At 47.6% G+C, this 25,183-nt stretch overlaps 1 protein-coding gene across 10 annotated transcripts in view; it reads right to left on the bottom strand.

Annotated features, from left to right (window-relative positions):
• Window positions 1-25,183, bottom strand: part of LOC137384353 (phosphatase and actin regulator 1-like) — an 859,907-nt gene that overhangs the window by 78,444 nt on the left and 756,280 nt on the right. For all 10 annotated transcript variants that reach the window (XM_068058280.1, XM_068058345.1, XM_068058335.1 and 7 more), the window contains one exon: window positions 16,007-16,062. In XM_068058280.1, coding sequence (XP_067914381.1) covers window positions 16,007-16,062 — 56 coding nt within the window. The remainder of the gene's footprint in view (window positions 1-16,006; window positions 16,063-25,183) is intronic.

The raw sequence follows: 25,183 nt of genomic DNA, 5'->3' as shown, positions 1-25,183 counted from the left end.
GTGGGGGAATTCAATGTCCATCACCGAGTGGCTCGGTAGCACCACTACTGACCGAGCTGGCCGAGTCCTAAAGGACATATCTGCCAGACTGGGTCTGCGGCATGACTGTATTGGTAGGAGTGACCACCGCACGGTCCTTGTGGAGACAAAGTCCCGCCTTCACATTGAGGATACCGTCCATCGTGTTGTGTGGCACTATCACCGTGCTAAATGGGATAGATTTCGGACAGATCTAGCAATGCAAAACTGGGCATCCAGGAGGCGCTGTGGGCCATCAGCAGCAGCGGAATTGTACTCAACCACAATCTGTAACCTCATGGCCCGGCATATCCCCCACTCTACCATTACCATCAAGCCTGGTTCAATGAAGAGTGCAGGAGGGCATGCCAAGAACAGCACCAGGCATACCTCAAAATGAGATGTCAACCTGGTGAAGCTACAACACAGGACTATCTGCATGCCAAACTGCATAAGCAGCATGCGATAGACAGAGCTAAGCGATTCCATAACCAACGGATCAGATCTAAGCTCTGCAGTCCTGCCACATCCAGCCGTGAATGGTGGTGGACAATTAAACAACTAACTGGAGGAGGTGGATCCACAAATATCCCCATCCTCAATGATGGGGGAGCCCAGCACATCAGTGCGAAAGATAAGGCTGAAGCATTTGCAACAATCTTCAGCCAGAAGTGCCGAGTTGATGATCCATCTCGGCCTCCTCCTGAAGTCCCCAGCATCACAGATGCCAGACTTCAGCCAATTCGATTCACTCTTTGTGATATCAAGAAACAACTGAAGGCATTGGATACTGCAAAAGCTATGGGCCCTGACAATATTCCGGCAATAGTACTGAAGACCTGTGCTCTAGAACTTGCCGCGCCCCTAGCCAAGCTGTTCCAGTACAGCTACAATACTGGTATCTACCCGGCAATGTGGAAAATTGCCCAGGTATGTCCTGTACACAAAAAGCAGGACAAGTTCAACCCAGCCAATTACCGGCCCATCAGCCGACTCTCAATCATCAGTAAAGTGATGGAAGGTGTCAACAACAGTGACTTCAAGCGGCACTTGCTTAGCAATAACCTGCTCTGTGACGCTCAGTTTGGGTTTCGCCACGGCAACTCAGCTCCTGACCACATTACAGCCTTGGTTCAAACATGGACAAAAGAGCTGAACTCAAGAGGTGAGGTGAGAGTGACTGCCCTTGACATCAAGGCAGCATTTGACCGAATATGGCATCAAGGAGCCCTAGCAAAACTGAGGTCAATGGGAATCAGGGGGAAAACCCTCCGCTGGCTGGAGTCATACCTAGCGCAAAGGAAGATGGTTGTGGTTGTTGGAGGTCAATCATCTGAGCTCCAGGACATCACTGCAGGAGTGCCAGGCAATGACCATCTCCAACAAGAGAGAATATAACCATCTCCCCTTGACATTCAACAGCATTACCATCGCTGAATCCCCCACTATCAATATCCTGGGGACTACCATTAACCAGAAACTGAACTGGAGTAGCCATATAAATACTGTGGCTACAAGAGCAGGTCAGAGGCTAGGAATCCTGAGGCGAGTAACTCACCTCCTGACTCCCCAAAGCCTGTCCACTATCTACAAGGCACAAGTCAGGAGTGTGATGGAATACTCTCCACTTGCTTGGATGGGTGCAGCTCCAACAACACTCAAGAAGCTCGACACCATCCAGAACAAAGCAGCCCGCTTGATTGGCACCCCATCTACAAACATTCACTCCCTCCACCACTGACGCACAGTGGCAGCAGTGTGTACCATCTACAAGATGCACTGCAGGAACACTCCTTAGACAGCACCTTCCAAGCCCACGACCTCTACCAACTAGAAGGACAAGGGCAGCAAATACATGGGAACACCACCACCTGCAAGTTCCCCTCCAAGTCACACAGCATCCTGACTCAGAACTATATCGCCGTTCCTTCACTGTCACTGGGTCAAAATCCTGGAACTCCCTTCCTAACAGCACTGTGGGTATACCTACTCCAAATGGACTGCAGCGGTTCAAGAAGGCAGCTCACCACCCCCTTCTCAAGGGCAATTAGGGATGGGCAATAAATGCTGGCCTGGCCAGTGATGCCCACATCCCATGAATGAATAAAAAAAAGAAAAATCAATCTTAGATTTAAGATGAGCAATTAACCAGTATCAACTGCCATTTGCAGAAGAAAAGTTCCAAACTTTTACCTCTCTTTTCATGTAGAAGCGTTTCCTAACTTCACCCCTGAAAGGCCTGGCTCTAATTTTTAAGCTATGTCCCTTAGTCCTATATTTCCCAACTAGCGGAAATAGTATCCCCCCATTTACCCTACTTGTTCCCCTTAATATCTTGAAAACTTTGATCAAATCGCCAATTAATCTTCTAAATTCCAGGGTCTACAGTTTGTTTAATCTCTCCTCATCATTTAACCCTTGTAGTCCAGGTATCATTCTCATAAATCTATGCTGCCCTTCCTCCAAGTTCAATATACCCTTCCAAAGCTGTGGTGCCCATAACTGCACACAGTACTCCAGCTATGGTGTAACCAGAGCTTTGCATAGTTTTAACTAGCACTCCAATTTTTTTCTATTAAGTCTTTCAATATTTATTTATTTACTTATTTAGAGATATAGCACTGAAACAGGCCCTTTGGCCTACCGTGTCTGTGCCGACTATCAACCACCCATTTATCCTAATCCTACATTAATCCCATTACCCTCTCACATCCCCACCTTCCCTATATTCCCCTGCCATCGACCCATACTAGGGGCAATTTATAATGGACAATTTACCTATCAGCCTGCAAGTCTTTGGCTGTGGGAGGAAACCGGAGCACCCGGCGAAAACCCACACGGTCAGAGGGAGAACTTGCAACCTCCACACAGGCAGTACCCAGAATTGAACCCAAGTCGCTGTGGCTGTGAGGCTGCAGTGCTAACCACTGCGCCACCCTAATATGAGTGTCATTGGCAAGGCCAGCATCTATTGTCCATCCTTTGGTGTCCTTGAGAAGGCGGTGGTGAGCCTTCTTCAGTTGCTGCAATCTGTGTGGTGAAAGTACTCGCACAGTATTGTTAAGTAGGAAGTTCCAGGATTTTGGCACAGTGATGATGAAGGAATGGTGGTCTTTGTCCAAATAGCCACGTTCTGTCTTGTACCAACCATGGTTGGTGGGCTGGAGCAGGAGCCAATGATAGTCATAAGAACAGTGATAAAAATGGCATCAAGGTTCAATTGATATAACTTGAGTCCAATTTGCACATATCCATGATTCAGGTAGGAGCTTTGGCTACATGAAACTCGAGACAGACACAGCAGTGAATCGACGTGACTAGCCACCTCTGAGTTTGGTTCCACTATCACCCGATCATTCTGATGAAAAGTCATAGACCTGAAACATTAATTCTGTTTCTCTCTCCACAGATGCTGCCTGACCTGCTGAGTATTTCCAGCATTTTCTGGTTTGATTATAGCTATATTCACATGGTTTGTGATCATTCCACCAAAGGAACAGAATCTCCTCCTGAGAAGAAAAGGAATGGAAAATACTTTAATTCACTCTTAGAATGTTATTAAGCAAGGAATTTGTGTCTGCTCCTCCCCCATCCCCTCCCCTCCTCCACACAGCTTAGGTTTGAACCTTGGTCTGTATTGTGTTAACCAATCTCAGCCATGATGATATTGAAATGGAGTGTTACAATTGGCCCGGCTGAGGGAGGGCAGAAAAATGGTTCAGGTTCTTCATCTAAAGACCCTTGCTGAAAACTTGTGTGTATATATGGAGTTGATATCAGCTGCAATAGCATCCATTATCAAATGGTCTCCAGGTCCTGGAATTTATTTTCACACTTGGTGAACTATCTCATGGACAGGCAGTCATGTATAAGTCAAACAATCTGTTTATGTAACACAAAGCTACTTCTCTGTGTCCACCCACATGTGCATTTTGATTGCTACCACAGACCTGAGCTCCTAACTTATCCTGTCAACTGATTACAGTCCTCTCTTTTCTTCTTGACACTATTTTCTTGGTTCCTGTTATCAATCTCTCCCACTTACCCACCTCACCACCTCATGCCCAACCCACTCGTTGCTCTTCTTCCACTAACCACCTTTCCTACTGCTGTCCTAGGATTGAGGCCTAATTGAATTGCTCCACAAGATACTTCTGCTCCATTCTAGATACCCTCCACTGCAACCCCCACGTTTGCTCTCCCAAATCAGACTTCATCTCTTTTCCCCAGAGCAACCCTTGCACTGCCACCCGCCCTCTCAAATCTCCCAGAAACTTCCTCACTGAAATCTACTCTCCTTCACTTAGATTCTGCACAGTGATTTTGCATCAATAAATAAATCTTTACCAGAATTCCTCTAGCTCCCATACCTCCAATTTCTCCACACTATAGCCCTCACCCAGCTTTTCCTGCCCACAATCATAAGGTTACATCTAAACATTTCCTTGTTTCCCTTACTATTGACAGTGTCAGCCTAGCTCAGTGGTAGCACACTCTTTTGTGCCTCCCTTAGAACGTTGCGGTCCAAACTTCACTCCGGAACTTGAGCACATATTCTTGACCGACACTCCAGTGAACTATTCAGGGAATGTTGCATTTTCAGAGGTGCTGTCTTTCAGAAGAGATGTTAATACGTGGCCCTATTGATTGATTCATTCATTCATTCATTCAGGTGGACGTAAAGGATTCCATGGCACATTTGCAAAAAAGAGCAGGAGAATTCTTCTGTTGTCCTGGCCAACATTCATCCCTCCACTGACAACATTTTAACAGATTAACTGCTCATTCATATAATTGCAGTTTTTGGGACCATGATGCATACATTGGCTGTTGCATTTGCCTTTACAACAACAGTGACTGCACAGCGATACAGGAGCGGGCCCGAGGGTGAGAGCATAGCAAGACCTGTAGCAGAATAAAGGAGTGGGCCTGAGAGCAAGAGGACAGCCAGACCGGCGGCAGCATAAAAGAGCGGGCTTGAGAGAGAGGACAGCAACACTGGCAGCAGGATAAAAGAGCGGGCCTGAGAATGACAGCACAGAGGAACTAGTGTCAGGAGAAAGGAGCAGGCCGGAGAGACAGCACAGAGAAACTGGTGTCAGAATAAAGCAGCAGGCTGGAGAGAGAACACAGTGACACTGGTGACAGGATAAAGGAGCAGGCCGGAGAGACAGCACAGTGAGAGTGGTGAAAGGATAAAGGAGCAGGTAGCAGAGAGAGCACGGTCAGACTGGTGACAGGATACAGGAGCAGGTAGGAGAGAGAGCACGGTCAGACTGGTGACAGGATACAGGAGCAGACGGAGAGAGAGCACAGAGAGTGTAATGACAGGATAAAGGAGAAGGCCGGAGAGAGAGCACAGTGAGACTGGTGACAGGATAAAGGAGCAAAATGGAGAGAGAGCACAGTGAGAGTGGTGACAGGATAATGGAGCAGGCCGGAGAGAGAGCACAGTGAGACTGGTGACAGGATAAAAGAGCACGCCGGAGAGAGAGCACAGTGATAGTGGTGACAAGATAAAGGAGCAGGCCGGAGAGAGAGCACAGTGTGACTGGTGACAGGATAAAAGAGCAGGCCGGAGAGAGAGCACAGTTAGAGTGGTGACGTGATAAAGGAGCAGGCCGGAGAGAGAGCACAGTGAAAGTGGTGACAGGATAAAGGAGCAGGCCGGAGAGACAGCTCAGTGAGAGTGGTGACAGGATAAAGGGGCGGGTCGGGGAGAGAGCACACTGTGACTGGTGACAGGATATAGGAGGAAGCTGGAGAGAGAGCACAGTGAGACTGCTGACAGGATAAAGGAGCAAGCTGGAGAGAAAGCACAGTGAGAGTGGTGACAGGGTAAAGGAGCAAGCAGGAGAGAAAGCAAAGTGAGACTAGTGACAGGATAAAGGAGCAAGCTGGAGAGAGAGCACAGTGAGAGTGGTGACAGGATCAAGGAGCAAGCTGGAGAGAGAGCAGAGTGAGACTAGTGACAGGATAAAGGAGCAAGCTGGAGAGCGAGCACAGTGAGAGTGGTGACAGGATCAAGGAGCAAGTCGGAAAACGAGCACAGTGAGAGTGGTGACAGGATCAAGGAGCAAGCCGGAAAACGAGCACAGTGAGAGTGGTTACAGGATCAAGGATCAAGCCGGAAAACGAGCACAGTGAGACTGGTGACAGGATAAAGGAGCAAGCCGGAGAGAGAGCACAGTGAGACTGGTGACAGGATCACAGAGCGGGCCAGAGAGAGAGCACAGTGAGACTGGTGACAGGATAAATGAGCGGGCCGGAGAGACAGCACAATAAGACTGGTGACAGGATAAAGGAGCAGGCCGGAGAGTGAGCACAGTGAGACTGGTGACAGGAGAAAGAGCAGACTGGAGAGGGAGCACAGAAAGACTGGTGACAAGATAAAGGAGCATGCCGGAGAGAGAGCATGGTGAGACTGCTAACAGGATAAAGGTGCAAGCATGAGAGAAAGCACAGTGAGAGTGGTGACAGGATAAAGGAGCAAGCTGGAGAGAGAGCAAAGTGAGACTAGTGACAGGATAAAGGAGCAAGCCGGAGAGAGAACACAGTGAAACTGGTGACAGGATAAAGGAGCAGGGCGGAGAGAGAGCACAGTGAGACTGGTGACAGGATAAAGGAGCAGGCCGGAGAGAGAGCACAGTGAGACTGGTGACAGGAGAAACAGCAGACTGGAGAGGGAGCACAGAAAGACTGGTGACAAGATAAAAGAGCAGGCCGGAGACAGAGCACGGTGAGACTGCTAACAGGATAAAGGTGCAAGCATGAGAGAAAGCACAGTGAGAGTGGTGACAGGATAAAGGAGCAAGCAGGAGAGAAAGCAAAGTGAGACTAGTGACAGGATAAAGGAGCAAGCTGGAGAGAGAGCACAGTGAGAGTGGTGACAGGATCAAGGAGCAAGCTGGAGAGAGAGCAGAGTGAGACTAGTGACAGGATAAAGGAGCAAGCTGGAGAGCGAGCACAGTGAGAGTGGTGACAGGATCAAGGAGCAAGCCGGAAAACGAGCACAGTGAGAGTGGTGACAGGATCAAGGAGCAAGCCGGAAAACGAGCACAGTGAGAGTGGTGACAGGATCAAGGAGCAAGCCGGAAAACGAGCACAGTGAGAGTGGTGACAGGATAAAGGAGCAAGCCGGAGAGAGAGCACAGTGAGACTGGTGACAGGATCACAGAGCGGGCCGGAGAGAGAGCACAGTGAGACTGGTGACAGGATAAATGAGCGGGCCGGAGAGACAGCACAATAAGACTGGTGACAGGATAAAGGAGCAGGCCGGAGAGTGAGCACAGTGAGACTGGTGACAGGAGAAAGAGCAGACTGGAGAGGGAGCACAGAAAGACTGGTGACAAGATAAAGGAGCAGGCCGGAGAGAGAGCATGGTGAGACTGCTAACAGGATAAAGGTGCAAGCATGAGAGAAAGCACAGTGAGAGTGGTGACAGGATAAAGGAGCAAGCTGGAGAGAGAGCAAAGTGAGACTAGTGACAGGATAAAGGAGCAAGCCGGAGAGAGAGCACAGTGAAACTGGTGACAGGATAAAGGAGCAGGGCGGAGAGAGAGCACAGTGAGACTGGTGACAGGATAAAGGAGCAGGCCGGAGAGAGAGCACAGTGAGACTGGTGACAGGAGAAACAGCAGACTGGAGAGGGAGCACAGAAAGACTGGTGACAAGATAAAAGAGCAGGCCGGAGACAGAGCACGGTGAGACTGCTAACAGGATAAAGGTGCAAGCATGAGAGAAAGCACAGTGAGAGTGGTGACAGGATAAAGGAGCAAGCAGGAGAGAAAGCAAAGTGAGACTAGTGACAGGATAAAGGAGCAAGCTGGAGAGAGAGCACAGTGAGAGTGGTGACAGGGTAAAGGAGCAAGCAGGAGAGAAAGCAAAGTGAGACTAGTGACAGGATAAAGGAGCAAGCTGGAGAGAGAGCACAGTGAGAGTGGTGACAGGATCAAGGAGCAAGCTGGAGAGAGAGCAGAGTGAGACTAGTGACAGGATAAAGGAGCAAGCTGGAGAGCGAGCACAGTGAGAGTGGTGACAGGATCAAGGAGCAAGTCGGAAAACGAGCACAGTGAGAGTGGTGACAGGATCAAGGAGCAAGCCGGAAAACGAGCACAGTGAGAGTGGTTACAGGATCAAGGATCAAGCCGGAAAACGAGCACAGTGAGACTGGTGACAGGATAAAGGAGCAAGCCGGAGAGAGAGCACAGTGAGACTGGTGACAGGATCACAGAGCGGGCCAGAGAGAGAGCACAGTGAGACTGGTGACAGGATAAATGAGCGGGCCGGAGAGACAGCACAATAAGACTGGTGACAGGATAAAGGAGCAGGCCGGAGAGTGAGCACAGTGAGACTGGTGACAGGAGAAAGAGCAGACTGGAGAGGGAGCACAGAAAGACTGGTGACAAGATAAAGGAGCATGCCGGAGAGAGAGCATGGTGAGACTGCTAACAGGATAAAGGTGCAAGCATGAGAGAAAGCACAGTGAGAGTGGTGACAGGATAAAGGAGCAAGCTGGAGAGAGAGCAAAGTGAGACTAGTGACAGGATAAAGGAGCAAGCCGGAGAGAGAGCACAGTGAAACTGGTGACAGGATAAAGGAGCAGGGCGGAGAGAGAGCACAGTGAGACTGGTGACAGGATAAAGGAGCAGGCCGGAGAGAGAGCACAGTGAGACTGGTGACAGGAGAAACAGCAGACTGGAGAGGGAGCACAGAAAGACTGGTGACAAGATAAAAGAGCAGGCCGGAGACAGAGCACGGTGAGACTGCTAACAGGATAAAGGTGCAAGCATGAGAGAAAGCACAGTGAGAGTGGTGACAGGATAAAGGAGCAAGCAGGAGAGAAAGCAAAGTGAGACTAGTGACAGGATAAAGGAGCAAGCTGGAGAGAGAGCACAGTGAGAGTGGTGACAGGATCAAGGAGCAAGCTGGAGAGAGAGCAGAGTGAGACTAGTGACAGGATAAAGGAGCAAGCTGGAGAGCGAGCACAGTGAGAGTGGTGACAGGATCAAGGAGCAAGCCGGAAAACGAGCACAGTGAGAGTGGTGACAGGATCAAGGAGCAAGCCGGAAAACGAGCACAGTGAGAGTGGTGACAGGATCAAGGAGCAAGCCGGAAAACGAGCACAGTGAGACTGGTGACAGGATAAAGGAGCAAGCCGGAGAGAGAGCACAGTGAGACTGGTGACAGGATCACAGAGCGGGCCAGAGAGAGAGCACAGTGAGACTGGTGACAGGATAAATGAGCGGGCCGGAGAGACAGCACAATAAGACTGGTGACAGGATAAAGGAGCAGGCCGGAGAGTGAGCACAGTGAGACTGGTGACAGGAGAAAGAGCAGACTGGAGAGGGAGCACAGAAAGACTGGTGACAAGATAAAGGAGCAGGCCGGAGAGAGAGCATGGTGAGACTGCTAACAGGATAAAGGTGCAAGCATGAGAGAAAGCACAGTGAGAGTGGTGACAGGATAAAGGAGCAAGCTGGAGAGAGAGCAAAGTGAGACTAGTGACAGGATAAAGGAGCAAGCCGGAGAGAGAGCACAGTGAAACTGGTGACAGGATAAAGGAGCAGGGCGGAGAGAGAGCACAGTGAGACTGGTGACAGGATAAAGGAGCAGGCCGGAGAGAGAGCACAGTGAGACTGGTGACAGGAGAAACAGCAGACTGGAGAGGGAGCACAGAAAGACTGGTGACAAGATAAAAGAGCAGGCCGGAGACAGAGCACGGTGAGACTGCTAACAGGATAAAGGTGCAAGCATGAGAGAAAGCACAGTGAGAGTGGTGACAGGATAAAGGAGAAAGCAGGAGAGAAAGCAAAGTGAGACTAGTGACAGGATAAAGGAGCAAGCTGGAGAGAGAGCACAGTGAGAGTGGTGACAGGATCAAGGAGCAAGCTGGAGAGAGAGCAGAGTGAGACTAGTGACAGGATAAAGGAGCAAGCTGGAGAGCGAGCACAGTGAGAGTGGTGACAGGATCAAGGAGCAAGCCTGAAAACGAGCACAGTGAGAGTGGTGACAGGATCAAGGAGCAAGCCGGAAAACGAGCACAGTGAGAGTGGTGACAGGATCAAGGAGCAAGCCGGAAAACGAGCACAGTGAGAGTGGTGACAGGATAAAGGAGCAAGCCGGAGAGAGAGCACAGTGAGACTGGTGACAGGATCACAGAGCGGGCCGGAGAGAGAGCACAGTGAGACTGGTGACAGGATAAATGAGCGGACCGGAGAGACAGCACAATAAGACTGGTGACAGGATAAAGGAGCAGGCCGGAGAGAGAGCACAGTGAGACTGGTGACAGGAGAAAGAGCAGACTGGAGAGGGAGCACAGAAAGACTGGTGACAAGATAAAGGAGCAGGCCGGAGAGAGAGCATGGTGAGACTGCTAACAGGATAAAGGTGCAAGCATGAGAGAAAGCACAGTGAGAGTGGTGACAGGATAAAGGAGCAAGCTGGAGAGAGAGCAAAGTGAGACTAGTGACAGGATAAAGGAGCAAGCCGGAGAGAGAGCACAGTGAAACTGGTGACAGGATAAAGGAGCAGGGCGGAGAGAGAGCACAGTGAGAATGGTGACAGGATCAAGGAGCAAGCTGGAAAACGAGCACAGTGAGAGTGGTGACAGGATCAAGGAGCAAGCCGGAAAACGAGCACAGTGAGACTGGTGACAGGATAAAGGAGCAGGCCGGAGAGAGAGCACAGTGAGAATGTTGACAGGATCAAGGAGCAAGCCGGAAAACGAGCACAGTGAGAGTGGTGACAGGATCAAGGAGCAAGCCGGAAAACGAGCACAGTGAGAGTGGTGACAGGATCAAGGAGCAAGCCGGAAAACGAGCACAGTGAGAGTGGTGACAGGATAAAGGAGCAAGCCGGAGAGAGAGCACACTGAGAGTGGTGACAGGATAAAGCAGCAGGCCCGGAAGAGAGCACAGTGAGACTGGTCACAGGATAAAGGAGCAAGCCGGAGAGAGAGCACAGTGAGAGTGGTGACAGGATACAGGAGCAAGCAGGAGAGAGAGCACAGTGTGAGTGGAGACAGGATAAAGGAGCAAGCAGGAGAGAGAGCACAGTGTGAGTGGTGACAGGATAATGGAGCAGGCCCGGAAGAGAGCACAGTGAGACTGGTGACAGGATAAAGGAGCAGACGGAGAGCTAGCACAGTGAGAGTGGTGACAGGATAAAGGAGCGGGACGGAGAGAGAGCACAGTGAGGTTGGTGACAGGATAAAGGAGCAGGCCGGAGAGAGAGCACAGTGAGACTGGTGACAGGATAAAAGAGACGGTCGGAGAGAGAGCACAGTGAGACTGGTGACAGGATAAAGAATCAGGCCGGAGAGAGCGCACACTGAGACTGGTGACAGGATAAAAGAGACGGCCGGAGAGAGAGCACAGTGAGACTGGTGACAGGATAAAGGAGCAGGCCGGAGAGAGAGCACAGTGAGACTGGTGACAGGATAAAGGAGCAGGCCGGAGAGAGAGCACAGCGAGAGTGGTGACAGGATAAAGGAGCAGGCCGGAGAGAGAGCACACTGAGACTGGTGACAGGATAAAAGAGACGGCCGGAGAGAGAGCACAGTGAGACTGGTGACAGGATAAAGGAACGGGACGGAGAGAGAGCACAGTGAGGTTGGTGACAGGATAAAGGAGCAGGCCGGAGAGAGAGCACAGTGAGACTGGTGACAGGACAAAGAGCAGACTGGAGAGGGAGCACAGTGAGACTGGTGACAGGATAAAGGCGCGGGCCGGAGAGAGAGCACAGTGAGAGTGGTGACAAGATAAAGGAGCAGGCCGGAGAGACAGCACAGTGAGACTGGTGACAGGATAAAAGAGACGGCCGGAGAGGGAGCACAGTGAGACTGGTGACAGGATAAAGGCGCGGGCCGGAGAGAGAGCACAGTGAGAGTGGTGACAAGATAAAGGAGCAGGCCGGAGAGACAGCACAGTGAGACTGGTGACAAGATAAAGGAGCAGGCCGGAGAGAGAGCACAGTGAGAGTGGTGACAGGATAAAGGAGCGGGCCGGGAAGTGAGCACAGTGAGACTGGTGACAGGATAAAGGAGCAGGCCGGAGAGACAGCACAGTGAGACTGGTGACAGGATAAAGGAGCGGGCCGGGAAGAGAGCACAGTGAGACTCGTGACAGGATAAAGGAGCGTGCCTAGGGGTGGGTGTACGGCTTCAGAGACACCTGACTGCGTTCTAAAGTCAATCAAAGTGTGATGTCACAGGGAAGAAGCTAAGTGATTGATTGGTGAGTATTTTTCTCTTTTTTAATCTCTGAACTAGGATATTGGTTTAAATTAGGAACTAGGAAATTAAAAATATTCATTTGGAGTTAGTATAGCAGTAAGTGATTTAATAAGAGTATAAGCACAGAGCAGGTTTAGAGGTATTAATTAGAAATGATAGTTTAAGCAGGGTACTAACTGGATTGTTGAAGAGGAAATAGAGATTTTTTTAACCTCATGGATGGGCATCTGACACCTGTTGCTTGCAATTCCTGCACCATGTGGGAATCTCAGAACACTTCACATGTCTTGGGAGAGCACATGAGTAGGAAGTATCTCCAGCTGCTTCAGCTCAAGCTCAGGATTTCTGAGTTTGAGGGACATCTGGAGTCACTGTGGAGCAGCAGGGGCAGGAGAGCTTCCTGCATCGTACTTTCCCAGAGGTGGTCACCCCACAGGCAGTGAGAATTCAGGATAGTAGGTGGGTGGCCATTCAGAAGAGTAAGAAGAGGCAGGAAGTGCAGGAGTCTTCAGAGTGTATGCTGCTCTTAAACAGGTACTCAGTATTGGAGACTGCTGGGAGCGATGATACCCTGAAGGAGTGCAACCCCGTCCATGGCACCAACGGGCAAGGTACTGTACGGAGGGAGCAGCAAAGTATAGAAATGCAATTGTTAAAGGGGACTCCATAGTTATGTCTAAACTAGGATATTGGTTCAGCGGACAGACAGGCATTCCAGTAACCGTCATCATGAGTCCTGCATGGTGTGTTGCCTCCCTGGTGCCAGGGTAAAGGACATCACAGAGAGGTTGCAGAATATTCTGCTGGGAGAAGGGATTGAGCCAGAAGTTGTGGTGCATTTTGGTACCAACGACATAGCAAGGGTAGGTATTGAGGTCATATTTTCATGTGTTAGGGAGGAAGTTAAAGAGTAGGACCTCGAAGGTAGTAATCTCTGGATTACTCCCAGTGCTATGCACTGGTGAGAGTAGAAATAGAAAGATATGGAGGATAAATCTGTGGCTTAAAGCATGGTGCAGGAGGGAAGGCTTCAGGTTCTTAGGGCATTGGGACCAGTTCTGAGAAGAAGGTACCTATTCTGCTTCTGCCCCAACTAGAGCATCATGTCCAGTTCTGGTCACCTCACTTTAGGAAGGATGTTAGGGTCCTTGAAAGGGTGAAGAGGAGATTTACCAGAATGGTTCCAGGATGGGCAAATTTAGTTACAAGGATAGGTTGGAAAAGTTGGGGTTGTTCCCCTTGGAGCAAAGGAGATTGAGGGGAGATTTGATAAAGGTGTACAAGATTATGACAGGCTCAGATAAGTTAGACAAAGAAAAACTGTTCCCATTTACTGACAGTATAAGAACTGGGGGACACAGATTGAAGGTTTGGGGCAAGAGATGCAGGGGGAATGTGAAGAAGAACTTTTTCTCACAGCGAGTGTTAATGACCTGGAACTTGCCCACGAGAGTGGTGGAAGTGGAAACAATCAATGATTTCCAAAGGAAATTGGATGGGCACTTGAAGGAAATAAACTTGCCAGGATACGGTGATTAAGCGCAGAGTGGGACTGACTGGATTGCTCCATGGAGAGCCGGCATGGACTTGAAGGGCCGATCGGCCTCCTTCTGTGCCGCAAATGACTCTATGTTGCTACCTTAAAAGCGTAATATCATTGCATGTGATATTGCAAGTTGCTGTTGTCATTAACACAAAGCAAAATACTGCAGATGTTGGAAATCTGAAATATGAACAGAGTATGCTGGAAATACTCAGCATGCTGCCTGACTTTCAGAGTATTTCCCACAGTTTCTGTCTTTACTGCTGTTGTTATTGCTATTCTTGAATACCTTATTGAATCCCAGCCCTGAAAATGTGCTGTAACTCAGCAGGCTTTAAACAGAAGCCCAGAGCCACATGGAGCAATGGATCTGCCGAGCATCAGGGGTGATAAAGATGGCAGGTCTCAAGCTGTCTGAAGGATGCAGCATAAGTGCCACTGACCTTTGCTGCTGACACAGAGGAGCATTTCATTCAGCAACTTTTGCTGGTTTTGAACCTGCGTCCCCAGAGAAAAGGGGAAAGCGTTTGATCCAATGCACCAGCAAAATTCTTTCTACATGCTAATCTTAAATCTCCTCAGTGCCTGAGAACTCATCAGTGATGGTTTATGGCTTCCTGCTGCTTCCTCATCCTGTAATCTTCCATATATATAAAGCTGTTGGTTCCACAGTCCATGTTGACATGATGCCCATTTTCTTCCTTCTTCTCTGATATATGATGCATTTGTCCAGCTGGTGCCAACACTCAGTTACCTCACCCCAAGGGTCACAACTGAGCCCAATTCCTTCCTCATTTGACATGCACAAGTATGCACTTTAAAGATGTGCTTTCCAAAATGTCCTTCCAAACCCACAACCTCTGCCATCTAGAAGAATAAGGGCATAAAATATGTGTGAACACCACCACCAAGTTCCCTCTACTAGTTGCACACCATCCTGACTTTGAAACACATCGTTCTTCCTTCATCATTGTTGGCCAAAATCCTGGAACACATTACCTAACAGCACTAATAGTGTATCTACACCACATGGACTGCAGTGGTTCAAAAAGGTGGCTCACAGCCACCTTCTTAAGGGCAATTAGGAATGGGTAATAAATGCAGGCCTTGTCATCAACATCCACATCTCATGAACAAATAAAAACAAGTCACTGGGTGGTGATCAGAAGTGGGATAACTAGTCTGACTTTCCTGATCCTGAGCCCAGGGACACTAAGGCTAATTGCAGCACTTTAAAAAGCCATGGCTGAAATCAGTAAACTCTACTTAGGGGAGGGATTTAACCTGGTGCCTTCTAGCTCTCTGTGGTTCAGCAGCACTCTATGTTGCAAGATCACCCACTGTTGGCTGAGCTCACAGAATATGACATTTAAAGGTGAAGTAAATGATTTCTTTCAGTTAGCTGTACTTTTCAAGAAACAGTTCAAGAAAGATAGTGTGCACTCAGCTCCGCTATCATTCTTTTTGAAACTTATAGACTAAATATTCTAAGCGGGTCATTGGATGAATACACAATGTATTTTAACCTATGTCTGTTGTTTGCAGTTGGTACTTAACAAATGTCAGTGATTTATTAACAAAATAGGTAGCATTGCAGACCAAAGCACATGCAGTTAGCTTTTACTAAAGCTACACAGGTACTTATGATCTGTTCCTTTAACAAAACACTTCAAAGAGTATTGAAATTAGAAATAAACATTTAAGAGTTGAGTTTCAGAATGGAAGCCACTGCAGGAATGCCTTTACCAGTGGCCACACATATTGAGAAACCATGATTTTCTGTCCATTTAATTTGAAATCGTGGGCAATGTGTTCACAATACCCTGAGATGTGCAGGAAGTGGGAGAATCTCCTCACCAATTCAGGACATCAACTCATTAATCTGTCAGATATTGCTTCATCAACTCTTTGGAGGTCTAACTGCAGTATGTAGAAGGCCAACTTTTCTCAAGGTGCTGCAGTATTCATTACTTCACAGCACTATAAAGTAATGTACTCTTTCATATTACAGAACAAAACAGATGAGAGTACTGGGTGGATATTAGGGGCAAAATACAAGTTTATCCAGCAACGGGCTTTCAAACCTCATTTTATCTTTAGTCAGCTATTAGATAAACAGTGAGGAGCAAGGCTTGGCACTTTATGGCTACTTCATTAGAGACTCAATTTGTTCTGACAAAGGATTATGATAAAGTAGCATCACTACTTACGTTTCAGGATGTTTCTTTGTTCCAGTTCTTCTGCAGTTGGCCTCTGGCTTAATCGCCTGTGAAAAATGATCAGGATCAGTCTCTGCACCATGCCACTTCACAGCAGTGTCTGCTATAACATTGTCATTATCCTCTGCTGGAGCTTGTATGGATGAAAGTGGCTGACAAAGACCTCTGCCACTCCAACCCAGAATTTACAATGCAGCACCTAGAGTGAAATGTTCCACATCCTTGTCACAAACAAAGACTGCTACTCTCTTTTCATCTGAAGGTAGTCAAGTAAAGTCCCACGCTATCATTGCATTATCTTCACAGTGTCTGAAAAACTTTCATTTTGCATCATTTCCTTCCTCCCACTCCTGCTTCCTGGCTTTTTTTGAGCCTGCTAACTTGTGCACTGGCCACTGTAGTGTATGAAACTGCCTGACGTTGTATACTTTCCAAACACTGGTCATAATGCTGATGACATGTTTATATGGAGGTCCTCGTATCCACCAACCTAAAGAAACACACACTCTTTTCATGTTGTTTTTATTTATCTGATTCTGCTGCAATGAGTTGAAATTTCCATTCGAGATATTTGCTCTAAAGAGAATTTGAAACTTATGAAATAGTTATAACTCTTGATTAAAAATGTCCAAACACTGAAAAAAATGCACTAGGTTGCTGAATGTGAGAAATTTTCAATTTTCTTTGCTGTCATATAGATGAAGTACTATTCATCTATCAATTCAGAACTGGCATACTTCAGATCCTGTTCACAGAAGGAAGAGACTGAGTGAGAGACAAAGAAAAAAGAGGCAGAGAAAGAGGCAATGTTCAAACTCATGACCCCACCGTCCTTGCAAACTCCTGTCCCATCTCTAACCTCCCTTTCCTCTCCAAAGTCCTTGAATGTTTTGTCACTTCCCAAATAGAACCATAGAAAAATTACAGCACAACAGGAGGCCATTCAGCCCATCATGTCCGTGCTGGCTGAAAAAACTAGCTGCCCAATCTAATCCCACCTTCCAGCACCTGGTCCATAGCCTTCCAGGTTACAGTACTTCAGGTGCATGTCCAGGTACCTTTTAAAAGAGTTGAAGGTTTCTGCCCCCACCACCATTCCTGTCAGTGAATTCCAGACATCCACCACACTCTGGGTGAAAAATTCTTTCCTCATGTCTCCTCTAATCCTGCTACCAATCACCTTAAATCTGTGCCGCCTGGTAATTGACCTCTCCACTAGGGGCAACAGGTCATTCCTGTCTACTCTATCTAGGCCCCTCATAATTTTGTACACCTCTATAAGTCATCCCTCAGCCTCCTCAATTCTAAGGAAAACAATCCTAACGTATCCAATCTTTCCTCAGAGCTGCAAATTTCATGCCCTGGCAACATTCTTGTAAATCTCCTCCATACCCTCTCCACAGCAATTATGTCCTTTCTGTAATGTGGTGACCAGAACTGTATGCAATACTCCAACTGTGGCCTAATCAAGGTTTTATACAATTCCAGCATTATATCCCTGCTTTTGAATTCTATACCTCGGCCAATAAAGGAAAGCATTCCATATGCCTTCTTCACCACTCTATTTACCTATCCTGCCACCTTCAGGGACCTGTGGACATACAGTCCAAGGTCTCTCACTTCTTCTACCCCTCTCAATATCCTCCCATTTATTGCGTATTCCCTCGCTTTATTTGCCCTCACCTAATGCATTACCTCACACATATCAGAATTGAATTCCTTTTGCCACTTTTCCACCCACTCAACCAAACCATTGATATCTTTCTGGAGTCTACGGCTATCCTCTTCACTATCAACGACACGGCCAATTTTTGTGTCATCAGTAAATTTCGCAATCATGCCTCCCACATTTATGTCCAAATCATTAATATATACCACAAACAGCAAGGGACCCAACACTGAGCCCTGTGGAACGCCACTGGAAATAGCTTTCCATTCACAAAAACATCTGTCGACTACGACCCTTTGTTTCCTGTCCCTGAGCCAATTCTGGCTCCAACCTGCTACATTCCGCTGTATCCCATGGGCTTTCATTTTACTGACTAGTCTGCCCTGTGGGACCTTGTCAAATGCCTTACTAAAATCCATGTAGACCACATCCACTGCACTACCCTCATCAATCCTTCTTGTTACTTCCTCAAAAAACTTAATTAAGTTAGTAAGACATGACCTACCCTTAACAAATCCCTGCTGAGTAGCCCTAATTAATCCGTGTCTTTCTAAGTGGCAATTTATTCTGTCCCTCAGAATAGATTCTAACAATTTACCCACCACCGAGGTCAGACTGACCGGCCTACAATTATTTGGCCTATCCCTCGCTCCCTTTTTAAACAATGGTACAAAGTTCGCAGACCTCCAATTGTCTGGTACCTCTCCTGCATCTAGTGAGGATTTGAAAATGATCCTCAGCGCATCCACTATTTCCTCCCTGGCTTCCTTTAACAACCTGGGATGTAATCCTTCCAGCCCTGGCGATTTATCCACTTTCAAGGATGTCAGATCCTCTAGTATTTTCTCTCTCATTATGTTTATTGTATCTAATATTTCACACTCCTCTTCTTTAACTACAATGTCTACATCAACCCTCTCCTTTATGAAGACAGAGACAAAAAACTCATTCAGAACCCTGCCCACAAGTTCTGCATCCACGCATAAGTTCCCTTGTATATCTCTGACAGGCCCTACCCTTTCCTTAGTTATCCTCTTGCCCTTAATGTACTGATAAAACATCTTCGGGTTTTCCTTGATTTTACCTGCCAATAATTTTTCATGTCCTCTCTTTGCTTTTCTAATTTCCTTTTTTACTTCACCCCTACACTTTCTATACTCCTCTAGGCTTTCTAAAGTATTAAAATGTTTGTGATCGTCATAAGCTTTCTTTTTCTGCTTTAACTTACCCTGTAAGCTTCTAGATAACCAGGGGTCTCTAGATTTGGCAATACCACCCTTTATCTTAGTGGGAACATGCCTACACTGTGCCTGCAGTATCTTGCTTTTGAATATCTCCCACTGGCTTGCCACTGATTTTTCTTCAAGTAGCTGTATCCAGTCCACTTTCGCCAGGTCAGTTTCTTAAAATTTGCCTTTCCCCAATTTAGAACTTTTACTCCTGTTTTATCTTTGTCCTTTTCCATGGTTATGCTAAAACTTATTATGGTCACTATCTCCAAAATGGTCACCCACTGTTACTTTCTCCACTTGTCCAGCTTTATTACTGAAGACTAAATCTAGAATTTGTCCCCTCACGTTGGGCTTGTTACGTGCTGGCTAAAAAAGTTCTCTTGAACACAGTTCAAGAATTTTGTCCCCTCTGTGCCCTTCACACTGTATCCCAGTTGATATTGGGATGGTTGAAATCCCCAACTATTATTGTCCTACAGTTTTTGCACTCAGAAACTTGCCTACATATTTGTTCTTCTACCTCCCTCTCACTGTTTGGGGGTCTATAGTACACTCCTAGTAGTGTGGTTGCCCCTTTTTTATTTCTGAGCTCCACCCATAAGGCCTCATTTGATGATTCATTTAGCATATCAGCCTTCCTCAAAGCTGTTATTGATTCCTTAACTAATAATGCTACAACCCGTCCTTTTTTATCTCCCTCTCTATCCCACCTGAAAACTCTATATCCAGGGATGTTGAGTTGCCATTCTTGCCCCTCTTTAAGCCAAACTTCCGTTATAGCATTGCTATTGTGTTGCCATGTGTCTATCTGTGCCCTCAACACATCGGTTTTATTTGCTATATTCCTTACATTTAAATAAATACCCTTTTAACACTGCCAAATTCCTGTGCTGCACACTTTTTAACCTTTGTTTCTTCTGTCTTTCAGAGTCACTTGCTAATTTTCTGGCTCCCGTTCCCTGCCTGAAATTGCCCTATCTAAGACTGCGCTCAGGTTCCCATCCCCCTGTCAAGCTGGTTTAAACCATTCCCAACAGCACTAACAAACCTTCCTGCAAGGATATTTGTCCCAGTCTTGTTCAGGTGCAGACCGTCTGGCTTGCACAGGTCCCACCTTCCCCAGAACAGATCCCAATGCCCCAGAAATCTGAAGCCCTCCCTCCTGCACCATCTCTTCAGCCACGCACTCATCTGGTGTATTTTCCTATTTCTATACTCACTAGCACGTGGCCTTGGGAGTAATCCAGAGATTACTACCTCTGAGGTCCTGCTTGCTAATCTTGTCCTAACTCCCTAAACTCAGCCTGCAGGACCTCATCCCTCTTTCTTCCTATATCATTGGTACCAATGTGGCCCACGACCTCTGGCTGTGCACCCTCGCCCTCCAGAATGCTCTGTAGCCACTCGGTGATATCCATGACCCTTGCACCAGGGAGGCAACATACCATCCTGGAATCATGTCTGCGACCACAGAAATGCCTATCTGTTCCCCTAATTATAGAATCCCCTATCACTATTGCTCTCTTGTCCTCTCTCCTCCCTCCCTGAACAGCTGAGCCACTCATGGCACTCTGGTCATGAATCTCGCTGCACTCTCCAGAGGAACCCTCTCTCCCATTGGTACTCAGAACTGAATACCGGTTAGAAAGTGGGATGCCCTCTGGGGACCCCTGCACTATCTGCTTTGACCTTCTTGTCTGTCTGGCAGCCACCCAGGCCCTCTTTGCCTGCGTTCTCTTAAGCTCCGGGGTGACTACCTCCTGAAACGTGCTATCCATGTAGTTCTCTGCCTCGCGGTTGCCGTTCCCATCTTTCTCGGAATTCCATGTTTGAATTGCTCCAATCAGGTTCCCCTCCTGTCACAGGACCAAAATAGCTCTTATCAAAGTCACAATGACAATGAAAATTTTCCCTCCTTGTCCTTCTCGACCTGTGCGTAGCCTTTGACACGGTTGACCACACCATCCTCCTTCAATGCCTCTCCACTCTGTGGGACTGCTGTCACCTGGTTCCATTCTTAACTATCTAATCAGAGCCGGCGAATCACTTGAAAAGGCTTTCCTTCCTGCTCCCACACTGTTACCTCTGGTGTCCCCCAAGGATCTATCCTTAAACATCTCCGATTTCTCTTCCACAAGTTGTCCCTTGGTGACGTCACCCAAAAGCACAGCATAAATTTTCACGGGATGGATTTTACTGAGCTCCCGACATCGAGCACCATGGCGGCGGGTGGTGGGGCTGGGGGTAGCGACTGGAAGATCGTTCCAGCAGAGGCCCACCATGGAGTTCGATACCGGGAGGGCCCGGTCCTCCCAGCAGCAGTGAGGCTCTGTGGCGGTCCCCCCGCCGCTGGGCAACAGGACCTCAATTTCCATATTTAAATCAATAAAACAAATTCATTTAAATATACTTACCGGCAATCTTCCAGTCTCACCGCGACCTTCAGTACGGTGGCCGGCACTCTCGTGCCTTCAATTCTCCGTCTGGAGAAAGCAGGCATAACATTTGTGGGGAGTGGGTGGGGAGATAAGATTTTCAGTGCGGGGGGTGGGCGTTCAAATAAGTATCATCAGTGTAGGGGATAGTGGGTAGGGGTTCAAGAAGCTTTTTGTTCTTTCAAGAAGCTTTTTCCCAGAGTGGGGGATTCAATTACTAGGGGTCACGAGTTCAAAGTGTGAGGGGAAAAGTTTAGGGAGGATATGCGTGGAAAGTTCTTTATGCAGAGGGTGGTGGGTGCCTGGAACGCGTTGCCAGCGGAGGTGGTAGACGCGGGCACGATAGCGTCTTTTAAGATGTATCTGGACAGATACATGAATGGGCAGGAAGCAAAGAGATACAGACCCTAAGAAAATAGGCGACATGTTTAGATAGAGGATCTGGATCGGCGCAGGCTTGGAGGGCCGAAGGGCCTGTTCCTGTGCTGTAATTTTCTTTGTTCTTTGTTCTTTGAACTTTTTGTAACATCTGGGGGTGGGAAGGTCAGAATTGAAAGGTAAGTGTTTTTGAGGGGGGAAAGGACAAATACCTAATGTAATTTTTATTGGGGAGTTGGAAAGGGGCGTTACAATGTTATTTTGTAAATTTAAGGGCGGGGTGTTCACTTTAAAAATTCAGATTTGCCAGCAGGCCTAGCTGCCCTTTAAAAGGGGCACCAGCAGCTGCGCTCAGGGTGCTGATGTCATTGCTGGCGATGGACAGCCCGCCCCCTCCACATGATTGGCGGGGAGGGCGGGCCGCCCTGGATATTTAAATGAGCCGCCGTGTGGGAGATTGTGGCGGCTCTTCGGTGTGCAGCCCGCATGTGCGGGCCGCCATTTTTTCAGCCTGCTGCTGAGAGCAGGGGCGGGCTCTTAAAATCCAGCCCCACATGTATGCTGACGACACTCAGCTTTACCTCACCACCACCTCTCTTGACTCCTCCACTGTTACTAAACTATCAGACTGCTTATCCGACATCCAGAACTGGATGAGCAGAAATTTCCTCCAATTAAATATTGGGAAGACTGTAGCCATCGTTTTCAGTCCTTGCTGCAAACTCTGTTCCCTAGCTACTGACTCCATCCCTCTCCCTGGCAACAGTCTGATGCTGAACCAGAATGTCGCAACCTTGATGTCATGTTTGATCCTGAGATGAGCTTCCAACCTCCTATTTGTGCCATCACTGAGACTGCCTATTTCCACCTCAGTAACATTGCCCTACTTCACCCCTGTCTCAGCTCAACTGCTATTGAAACCATGTTCGAACACGTGGGATCCAGGGTGAGCTAGCAAACTGGATACAAAGTTGGCTTGGTGATAGGAGGCAGAGGGTGATAGTGGAGGGTTGTTTTTCCGATTGGAGGCCGGTGACCAATGGTGTGCCGCAGGGATCGGTGCTGGGCCCTCTGTTGTTTGTCATATATATTAATGACTTGGATGTGAATGTAGGGGGCATGATTAGTAAGTTTGCAGATGACACCAAAATTGGTGGTATAGTGAAGAAGGTTGTCTAAGGTTACAACAGGATATAGATCAACTGGGAAAGTGGGCAAGGGATTGGCAAATGGAATTTAATGCAGACAAGTGCAAAGTGATGCATTTTGGGAAGTTAAACCAGGGCAGGACATATACAGTGAATGGCAGGGCCCTGGGGAGTGTTGTTGAGCAGAGAGACCTTGGGGTGCAAGTACATAGTTCCCTGAAAGTGGCAACACAGGTAGACAGGGTGATGAAGAAGGCGCATGGCATGCTTGCCTTCATGGGCCAAGGAATTTAGTACAAGAGTTGGGACCTCATGTTACAGTTGTACATCACGTTGGTTAGGCCGCATTTGGAGTACTGTGTGCAGTTCTGGTCGCCGTACTACAGGAAAGATGTGATTAAGCTAGAGAGGGTGCAGAAAAGATTCACAAGGATGTTGCCTGGTTTGGAGGGCTTGTGTTATAAAGAGAGATTGGATAGGCTGGGTCTGTTTTCCCTGGAGCGAAGGAGGCTGAGAGGGGACATGATAGAGTTATATAAAATTATGAGAGGCATAGATAGGGTAGATAGCCAGAGTTTTTTTCCCATGGTAGGGGTGACTAAAACTAGAGGGCATTGATTTAAGGTGAGAGGGAGGAGGTTTAAAGGGGATCAAAAGGGGTAAATTTTTCACACAAAGAATAGTGGGTATCTGGAATGAGCTGCCTGAGGAGGTGGTGGAGGCAGGAACAGTAGCGACATTTAAGAGGCATCTGACAGGTACTTGAATGAGCAAGGCATAGAGGGATATGGAATTAATGCAGGCAGGTGGGATTAATATAGATAGGCATTATGGTCGGCATGGACATGGTGGGCCGAAGGGCCTATTTCTATGCTGTACGACTCTATGACTCTATGAAACCCTCATTCATACCATCATTACCTCTAGGCTTGATATTCCAATGCACTCCTGACTGGTCTCTCACATTCCACGCTCTGTAAGCTTGAGGGTTTCCAAAACTCTGCTGCAAGTGCCTTAACATGCACCAAGTCCCGGTCACCTGTCATCCCTGTCTTCGCTGCCCTACATTGGCTCTCGGTCAAACAACATCTCAACTATAAAATTCTCATTCTTGTTTTCAAACCCCACAATGGCCTCGGTCTCCCTATCTCTGTAATCTCCTCCAGCCCCACAACCCTCTGAGATACTTGTACTCCTCTAATTCAGGCCTCTTCAGCATCCCCGATTTTAAACGCTTCATCATTGGTGGCCAGACCTTCAGTTATCTAGGCCCTAAACTCTTGAATATCCTCCTTACATTTCTCAGCCACTTTGCCTCGCTTTCATCCTTTAAGACACTCCTTAAAACTTAATTCTTTGAACAAGCTTTTGGTCATCTGACCTAATATCTCCTTATGTGGCTTAGTGTCATATTTCGTTTTATCGTGCTCCTGTGAAGCACCTTGGGACGTATTATTACATTAAAGCTGTTATATAAATGTAATCTGTTGTTGTTGTTATAGAGACAGAAAGACAGACAGAGAGGTTGGAAACAAAGAACTCGATTAAAAGGAGAATGGGGGAATGAGAGCAGGGAATAGAGAGTGAGAGAGGAAGGGGGAATTTGAACTGCAAAAAGTGAGCAGGTTTGCGAGTTGAGGGCTCAAAATGCCTTTGCGTTTCCGCCTTTAACTTGAGTGTGATCTGTAGAATGTGAGAAACCCCTGTGGAATAGGCAGTTTTGCAATTACAATATGTAAAATGCTCATTAAGAGCTGCTTTTACTCTGGAGTTGAGCTTTAGCAGTGTGTGCAAGGGTTTCCCATGCTTCGTGAACTCACCAGGGAAATCAAGGCAAGAGGACAGTGAGATTTGAGGGGGCTGAAGAAACCCTTTAAATCCTAAGACCTCACCCCTGTTTCCTTGCCCAGGGGAAAGGCATTTGCTCAAAGTTCTTGTTTTGAGAGTGTACTTCATTGCGTTGGAGGTGATTTCCCTTACTTTGGAGTTTATTGCCTTTGATCTACTCTTCCCAGCTGCCAACCTTCAGTTCAGCATGTGAGCCATTACCACAACTTTACCTTGGACCGCAGATGAAGAACAAGATGAGCACCAGCAGGAGCACCACAGCAAAAGCCTTCTCCTCAAGCACCTGCTGCACCACAGGAGAGAAGGGATGAGCACAGAGGTCCAGTTCACAGGAGGCAATACCCCCAAACACAGGGTTCACAGGCACAGGATAAGCTTCCTGGGCATGACAGAGTAGCACTGCGACAGGAGGCTCAGGGTTTCATGTCAGGTGATCGTTGACATATGCAGGCTCCTGG

Source organism: Heterodontus francisci, chromosome 2 (assembly GCF_036365525.1).
Source record: "Heterodontus francisci isolate sHetFra1 chromosome 2, sHetFra1.hap1, whole genome shotgun sequence".
Taxonomy (NCBI): domain Eukaryota; kingdom Metazoa; phylum Chordata; class Chondrichthyes; order Heterodontiformes; family Heterodontidae; genus Heterodontus; species Heterodontus francisci.
This window is presented reverse-complemented; position numbering and strand designations above follow the sequence as displayed.